This window comes from Cyprinodon variegatus, unplaced genomic scaffold, assembly GCF_000732505.1.
Source record: "Cyprinodon variegatus isolate N-32 unplaced genomic scaffold, C_variegatus-1.0 Scaffold1720, whole genome shotgun sequence".
Classification (NCBI taxonomy): Eukaryota; Metazoa; Chordata; class Actinopteri; order Cyprinodontiformes; family Cyprinodontidae; genus Cyprinodon; species Cyprinodon variegatus.
This window is the reverse complement of record NW_015152173.1, coordinates 84018-93011: the sequence shown is the minus strand read 5'-3', so window position 1 is coordinate 93011 and position 8994 is coordinate 84018. Positions and strand designations below refer to the sequence as shown.

Sequence of the window (8994 nt, the reverse complement as noted above, 5' to 3'; positions counted from 1 at the left end):
TGTTTAGTACAAGCCAGATATTGTGGAAACCATCCCTACCTTTCCCAAAATAGTTCTAGTAGGTGAACCATCATTGATAAAAGGGGTTCTAACCTCCACCTAAGCAATTTACTTAATATTTTTAGATTTATCAATTTCCTTTTCTATATAAAAATAGACAATTGACTTTTGTAATCCATCAGACATGAACAGCAGGATTGCTAGACTCTCATATGCCTTAATTTGATTCATTTCACTCTGACAGGGAGGCAAAGGGCTTGGTTAAGAAAAAACAAACACTTTAAGCTGAAAGGATGTATTTCTGAAGTCTTTGAGGGCCCAGCCATGTTATTACAGGAAGCCGTAAAGAGGGCTAATAGGTTCTATACCCTTCTGCTGGCTCAGGGATTTAAACAATGGGGGCCCGCTTTCTCTGTAGGGTATGGTCAGGTATAAAAGCAAAGGCTGAACCGGACAAGACAGCAGTCCAGTGTTTGCAACAGAAAGGGCAGCATTTGACCTAAAACAATGGCCATGTCTGACATGAGCAAGGGCAGGGTAAGCTGCACAAATCCAGAAGTGTGAATATATTAAATAATGCATTTTAGAGAAAATTTGTGCTTTTTGAACTCACAGCCACAATGCCTCTCGTTTAACAGATCATCTTCTATGAGGACAGGAACTTCCAGGGTCGCTCCTATGAGACCACTGGTGACTGTGCCGACCTGTCCTCCTATTTGAGCAGGTGCCACTCCTTCAGGGTGGAGTATGGATTCTTCATGGTCTACGACCGCCCCAACTANGAGAACTTTGGTGGTCAGATGCATGAGATGATGGATGACTGTGAAAACATCATGGATCGCTACCACATGTCCGACTGCATGTCCTGCCACGTGATGGACGGTCACTGGATGATGTACGAGCAGCCCTACTTCAGAGGCAGGATGATGTATATGAGGCCCGGAGAGTACAGGAGCTTCAGGGAGATGGGATACGGAGGCATGAGGTTCATGAGCATGAGGAGGATCATGGACATGATCTAGAAAGTTTGACAAAAACAAATAAATACTAAACAAAATCTAAAAATGTGTCTTTGTCCTACTTTTAAGGAAATTATCTAATGATAAACAAATAATGTTTGGAGCTTTGTATTGTTTTTTAATAAATCTAGAAGGTAATCCCCACCTGGTATATAAACAGAACTACTTAATTAAAGCTTAAAATCAACATTTGGCGACAGCCATCTCATTTTCAACATCTAAAATAAACATTTATGATAAGTTAAAGAAACGAGTCTATGTGAATAATATCTAGTGACTGTGCAAAGTAAGATGATCCATTCATAATGTCTAAGTTTGTTAAATGCTAAAAAAGACTAAATATTGTCCCATCAATAAAGAGAAATTCTACAAAGCATACAACGGATAACAAAAATGCTAGTTAATATACTAATACTGATTTTAAACNATACAACGGATAACAAAAATGCTAGTTAATATACTAATACTGATTTTAAACTAAAAATCTTGCTACTGAATTTTAACAGCAAAAAGGTCTTTTTTCATCCTCTTTCTGCATGGAGTATAACAGCTTCTACCCACTGGTCTGATTCCAGCTTCCTAACATCACATGTAGATGTGTGTCTGGGTAAAGCACTTAACCCCAAAATGTCTTCTGATCAGTGTATGAGCTTGTGCATGTTTGACAGTGTGATGGGGTGAATATGGCTCTAGTGCAAAGCATTATAAGTAATCTATCTGACTAGAAAGGTGCTCCATCACTGATACATTAAAAGGCTTAACAATAAATATCCAGGAAGAGAGATAACATAAATTGCATGTTTTTTAATAAAGTAATTTCCCATTTAAACGGCAAACATAGGCAGATCTACTGGGGTGGCAAATGCCACCCTAAATGACAGCCTTGCCACCCCTGCTGCCACCCCAGTTGCCTTAACTGCTGTATGTCAAGTTACTGAGGAACAAATGGGGTAAATGAGTGTTCAGAGTAAACAATACATGGATGTCAGGTACCTTGTTTGGGTGCCTTGACCCATTTATTTCTACTGTGTAGTAATGCTCACTTTAGTACAGCTCAGTCCATTGATCTCTGATAGGTAACTTTTTCTTTCTATAGTTTCTTCTTGTGCAAAGCTGCCTCTCTGACAGTCAATCTCACACATCTGTGACTCAGCACCTGTGTCTTACCTTAATACCTTTACTGTGATAATGCCCCACTAGAAGTAGTGTTATCATTCTTCCATCTCCTATTAAGTGAGATCACATTGTACGATGTATTACTAATATGAACTGTTTCACATGAAACACTCTGTACATACTATTCTCACCAAACTGTGATAACTGTGAATAAATTCAGTGTAAACAAATGCCATACAGTATGTTGCCACCAGCAATGACATCATTCTCTATAACTAAGAGGAGCTCTGTGCAGAAACCAGCCTACACCTCTTAGAACAGCAACCAGAGCCTCCACCTAGCCTTTACCTGTAGCTTAAAGAGCAAACATGCTGCCTAATAGCCTACTGACAAGGAATTCTGCTTCTCCGGACAGAGAGCCAGAGTACTCGGAGAGGACCCTGCATGCTCAGGGAGAAGATCGATCTCCATGCAGAAAGACTGCGGTACAGGAATTGAACCTGGAACATTCTTGCTGCAAGGCAGTAGTGCTACCATCTGCATCACTGAGCCGCCAGCAAAAAAACAACAAAAAAAACACCAGAATTACTTTTGGCGAGAATGTTTAAGTCACAGACATGCAAGCACTACTTGAAAATATGTCATAAAAATCTTGCAAACTGGGATCTTTACCTATATTTTTATAAATTTCCCTAAACAGAAATTTTAATGTCCTCTAAAGATGTGTCGGTTGCAAATGCACAGCTGTAGATTCTTTGAAGTTAAAGATGGAAGCTAATCTATGTTTAGAAGATACTTTTTTCTAACAGATATAACTTTTTTAACATACATAACACTTATTAAGATTTTTGTCATTGCTCTGCAACAGACATGCAACTTGTCCAGGGTGTACCCCGCCTTACGCCCATCAAATGCCAGAGATGGGCACCCGCCTATCATCCCTGTTGGCACTGCATAGAGTTGTGTGTAAGTTAAGGTGTGTCATATAAATACACAGTGTTTCAACACAATTGATGCGGCTTGATTTGAACAGTTTTGACTTTGGTTTTGAACATTACTTTTGACGTTTTTTTCTGGCAGTTAGCATGCTGGAAGTTTTACCTTTAATATTTCACTTTCATTATCTCCCTTTTGTTCAGGATTTCCTAGCAGACATGAGGGGCAGCAAATCAATTATTTTAGACATTCTTTTGCCAAATAAAGTTTTATTAAAATCTTGGATTTGCATTGTGGATTGCATTGAACATAATCCAATCTCAAAACTTTATTTGATTACATTCCAGATTCTTCAAGATAAACTTTGGTTCTAAAACATAAATTTGATTCTGTGCCATAATATAATTTCATTATTTTTTTACATTTTAGTTTTCATTTCTGTCTTTTTCCCTTCTTCATTGTCTACAGATTAGCTTAAGCACTGCGTATGTCCCCAGCCACTCCAGTACCAATGTTGTCACAGATTAGAATTAACTTTGTTTAAATGCCCAAATTCTTTAAAATATACAGCAAAAGTATAGAAAAGATTTTTCAGAAGCTATGCTCTTCTGTCTGCTGTCTTGATGTTTACCCATTATTAGGAAGGTTTTTCCTGTTTTAGAGTCTAATTTGGTTTAAAACATGAATATATGCCTTATGGAGGCATTTTGGACATCTTAAACCTTCCTATCAACGGCACCTTTATTAAAAAATATCGTTAAATGGCTACTTAACAATTATCAACTGCTTTAATGTCTATCAACAAGAGTACTGAGACAGCCATTATTAAGGTTTTCAGTGACATCCATATAAATCCAGATTATGGAACAATCACGGTATTCTTATTATTTTACCTCAGTGCAGCGATTGTGTTTTTGATCAATTGATTTTAGAGCATCTGGCATCTGGTCGGTCTCTCTGATACAGCGCTTTACTGGTTTAAATCTTCCTTGAAGAACTGGGACTTTTATGTGTCAGTAGTGTCTGTCATAGAGCAGATGAATATGTGGATGCGCCATAATTTTCTTCAACTGAATGGTAACCAAACTGAATTAATAAACTTCAGACCAAAGGAGGAGAGATTCAGAGTTAGCTCACAGCTTCAGGTACTGCTGATTATGGCTGAAATCTTTGTGTGATGATGGACTCTGACCTGAACCGTCAGAGACACATAACAGCAGTTAATATGTCAGCCTTTTATCTCATGAAGAACATTTTTTGGGTTAAAGGACTAATGTCCAAGCAAGAGCTAGAAAATCTCTGTCATTTCGTCATGATCTTGGAGCTAATGTCTGGTCTGATTGTTCATTTCATCCACCTGCCTATCTCTACCCAGTTCTCCTTTCCACTCATCTGATCCACCTGCTTCAGCTCACCATTAAACCAGCCTTCCAACCAGTCATCAGTGCCAGATTATTCAAGNCCAGAGCCTCCACCTAGCCTTTACCTGTAGCTTAAAGAGCAACAATGCTGCCTAATAGCCTACTGACAAGGAATTCTGCTTCTCCGGACAGAGAGCCAGAGTACTCGGAGAGGACCCTGCATGCTCAGGGAGAACATCGATCTCCATGCAGAAAGACTGCGGTACAGGAATTGAACCTGGAATCTTCTTGCTGCAAGGCAGTAGTGCTACCATCTGCATCACTGAGCCGCCAGCAAAAAAACAACAAAAAAAACACCAGAATTACTTTTGGCGAGAATGTTTAAGTCACAGACATGCAAGCACTACTTGAAAATATGTCATAAAAATCTTGCAAACTGGGATCTTTACCTATATTTTTATAAATTTCCCTAAACAGAAATTTTAATGTCCTCTAAAGATGTGTCGGTTGCAAATGCACAGCTGTAGATTCTTTGAAGTTAAAGATGGAAGCTAATCTATGTTTAGAAGATACTTTTTTCTAACAGATATAACTTTTTTAACATACATAACACTTATTAAGATTTTTGTCATTGCTCTGCAACAGACATGCAACTTGTCCAGGGTGTACCCCGCCTTACGCCCATCAAATGCCAGAGATGGGCACCCGCCTATCATCCCTGTTGGCACTGCATAGAGTTGTGTGTAAGTTAAGGTGTGTCATATAAATACACAGTGTTTCAACACAATTGATGCGGCTTGATTTGAACAGTTTTGACTTTGGTTTTGAACATTACTTTTGACGTTTTTTTCTGGCAGTTAGCATGCTGGAAGTTTTACCTTTAATATTTCACTTTCATTATCTCCCTTTTGTTCAGGATTTCCTAGCAGACATGAGGGGCAGCAAATCAATTATTTTAGACATTCTTTTGCCAAATAAAGTTTTATTAAAATCTTGGATTTGCATTGTGGATTGCATTGAACATAATCCAATCTCAAAACTTTATTTGATTACATTCCAGATTCTTCAAGATAAACTTTGGTTCTAAAACATAAATTTGATTCTGTGCCATAATATAATTTCATTATTTTTTTACATTTTAGTTTTCATTTCTGTCTTTTTCCCTTCTTCATTGTCTACAGATTAGCTTAAGCACTGCGTATGTCCCCAGCCACTCCAGTACCAATGTTGTCACAGATTAGAATTAACTTTGTTTAAATGCCCAAATTCTTTAAAATATACAGCAAAAGTATAGAAAAGATTTTTCAGAAGCTATGCTCTTCTGTCTGCTGTCTTGATGTTTACCCATTATTAGGAAGGTTTTTCCTGTTTTAGAGTCTAATTTGGTTTAAAACATGAATATATGCCTTATGGAGGCATTTTGGACATCTTAAACCTTCCTATCAACGGCACCTTTATTAAAAAATATCGTTAAATGGCTACTTAACAATTATCAACTGCTTTAATGTCTATCAACAAGAGTACTGAGACAGCCATTATTAAGGTTTTCAGTGACATCCATATAAATCCAGATTATGGAACAATCACGGTATTCTTATTATTTTACCTCAGTGCAGCGATTGTGTTTTTGATCAATTGATTTTAGAGCATCTGGCATCTGGTCGGTCTCTCTGATACAGCGCTTTACTGGTTTAAATCTTCCTTGAAGAACTGGGACTTTTATGTGTCAGTAGTGTCTGTCATAGAGCAGATGAATATGTGGATGCGCCATAATTTTCTTCAACTGAATGGTAACCAAACTGAATTAATAAACTTCAGACCAAAGGAGGAGAGATTCAGAGTTAGCTCACAGCTTCAGGTACTGCTGATTATGGCTGAAATCTTTGTGTGATGATGGACTCTGACCTGAACCGTCAGAGACACATAACAGCAGTTAATATGTCAGCCTTTTATCTCATGAAGAACATTTTTTGGGTTAAAGGACTAATGTCCAAGCAAGAGCTAGAAAATCTCTGTCATTTCGTCATGATCTTGGAGCTAATGTCTGGTCTGATTGTTCATTTCATCCACCTGCCTATCTCTACCCAGTTCTCCTTTCCACTCATCTGATCCACCTGCTTCAGCTCACCATTAAACCAGCCTTCCAACCAGTCATCAGTGCCAGATTATTCAAGTCTGTGTTGATAGTTCTCTAGCATACCTGTATTACTGATTGCCTCATCCTGACCTGTTCTGCCTCTGGACCTCTGAGCCTGCCTGTCCCCATTCTGATCTGTTTGCCCGATCCTAACTATTAGACTATTAGAGAAATCACTATTAGAGAAATAAATGATTAAATACTGTGTCCTACTTTTCTGAGCCTGACATCATGTATTTGTCTTTAGCAGAAAGGATCACTGCAACAGGTCGTCATAGGTTTGCCTAAAAAGTCCATCATACAGCTGCAACTGGTTCTCCTATTCTCATCACTCACTAGAACTAAAAATATATAACACATCAGACCAGTTCTGAATTTCCAAACTGACTATATCATCTGGTTCCATTGTCTCTGTAAAGTGCCTTGAGATGACATGTGATGTGAATTGGCATTATATAAACTGCACTGAATTGAATTACACTGCCTGTGTGTAGAATATACTTTAAAAGTTAGTATAAATCACTCAATGGACCTAAATACATAACAAATTTGTTGTCAGCGTATCAACACCAACACCACTCAGGTCGTCAATTTCAAGCCTACCTTGTACACCCAGAGCTACAACCAAACATAGAGAAGCAGCATTTAATTCCTATGCACCTCCTATCTGGAATAAAATTCCAGATGACTAATAAAGTTCTGATAGTTGAAGTTCCTTTAAGTCAAAGTTAAAAATCCATTTGTCTGACATGTCATTAGTTTAAGATTTAGTTGGCCCAGACCTCGTCTGCCTGGCTGTGTGTTTCCTGGACGGGGCCACCTTTTACAGTTGCCTTTTGTGTCTCTGCTTCTGTCTCCTTGAACCCCAGTCGGCCTCAGCAGATGGCCGCTCACACTGAGCCTGGTTCTGCTGGAGGTTTCTTCCTGTTCAAAGGNAGGCTGGTTGGCTCAGGCTTGCTAACCGTTACTGGCAAACACTCTGGCGTTGGAGTGAAGCCCTCCGCCTCCTTAAGTACGGATCTCCTGATGAGCAGATGAGGAACAGGTGGTGCAATCAGCCCCGACTCCAGGAGATCTTGTACGCCCTCTGGTGGAGAAAGTGGACAGACCTTAAGATCCCAACAGTGAATTGGCATTATATTAACTGAACTGAATTGAATTACACTGCCTGTGTGTAGAATATACTTTAAAATCCTTCAGTTAGTATAAATCAAATAATAGTTAGTATAAATCACTCAATGGATCGGCACCTAAATACATTACAGATTTTTTGTCAATGTATCAACACCAACACCACTCAGGTCTTCAATTTCAAGCCTACCTTGTACACCTAGAGCTACAACCAAACACAGAGAAACAGCATTTAATTCCTATGCACCTCCTATCTGGAATAAAATTCCAGATGACAAATAAAGTTCTGAAATTTGAGGTTCCTTTAAGTCCAAGTTAATTATTCATTTGTCTGACATGTCATTAGTTTAAGATTGAGTTGGCTCAGACCTTGTCTGCCTGGCTGTGTGTTTCCTGGACAGGGCCGCCTTTTACAGCTGCCTTTTGTATCTCTGCTTCTGTCTCCTTGAACCCCAGTGGGCCTCAGCAGATGGCCGCTCACACTGAGCCTGGTTCTGCTGGAGGTTTATTCCTGTTAAAAGGGAGTTTTTCCTCTTCACTGTTGCTACAAGCATGCTTAGTGTGAGAAATTGCACTCTTGTCAATGAGTCGATGCAATCAACTGGTTTTCCTCAGATAATAAAACGTTCAATCAATTTACCTGGACGATCTGGTGAACTGTAAAGTGCATTAGATGACATGTGTTGTGAATTTATAAATAAATAATTTATAAATATATAAATAAGCTGAATTGAATTGAAGATTGTACATTCCAACGATCTTTTACCTATTAATCTCATTAGCTTTAATTGCTTTCTTCTGCTTTTATTACCCTTCTAATATACTGCTTAATACATGTAAAGCACTTTGAATTTTCTTTGTACTGAATTGTGTTATAAATAAACTTGTATGGCCTTACTTTACCTTCTCTGTGCCCTGACCCAAATCCAGTTGTCCATCCAACTAGAGCTGTTTACCAATGAGGAGTGGGCCAAAACACCTGCTGAGAGGTGTAGGGGTCTCATTGACAGTTACAGGAATCATTTGCAATAAGGTTGTGCAATAAAATATTCAGTTAAGGTATCATAATTTTTGTTCTGAACTGTTTCTTTTTTGTTATTGCATTCATTTAAATTTGTAGAAGCATGTTTAAAAAGGGATGTGTGCCTTTATTTTTTTGTTGTGTTCTTGAGTTTTTTATGTATTATTACTTTTTTCAGATTCAACTTATTTCCATGTATCTTGTGGGTTTTTCTTTCATTAGAAACCTGTATTGTTGAGACTTGAGATGCAAGCTTGGTATTTTGTGTTGAGG

The 8994-nt window shown here is 38.3% G+C and overlaps 1 protein-coding gene across 1 annotated transcript in view; it reads left to right on the top strand.

Annotated features, from left to right (window-relative positions):
- The first annotated feature begins 431 nt into the window (after positions 1 to 431).
- The window catches only part of LOC107104390 (gamma-crystallin M3-like), a 10182-nt gene continuing 1619 nt past the window's right edge, over positions 432 to 8994 (top strand). The window contains exons 1-2 of the mRNA XM_015404384.1: positions 432 to 537; positions 639 to 781. Coding sequence (XP_015259870.1) covers positions 508 to 537; positions 639 to 781 — 173 coding nt within the window. The 5' untranslated portion in view covers positions 432 to 507. The remainder of the gene's footprint in view (positions 538 to 638; positions 782 to 8994) is intronic.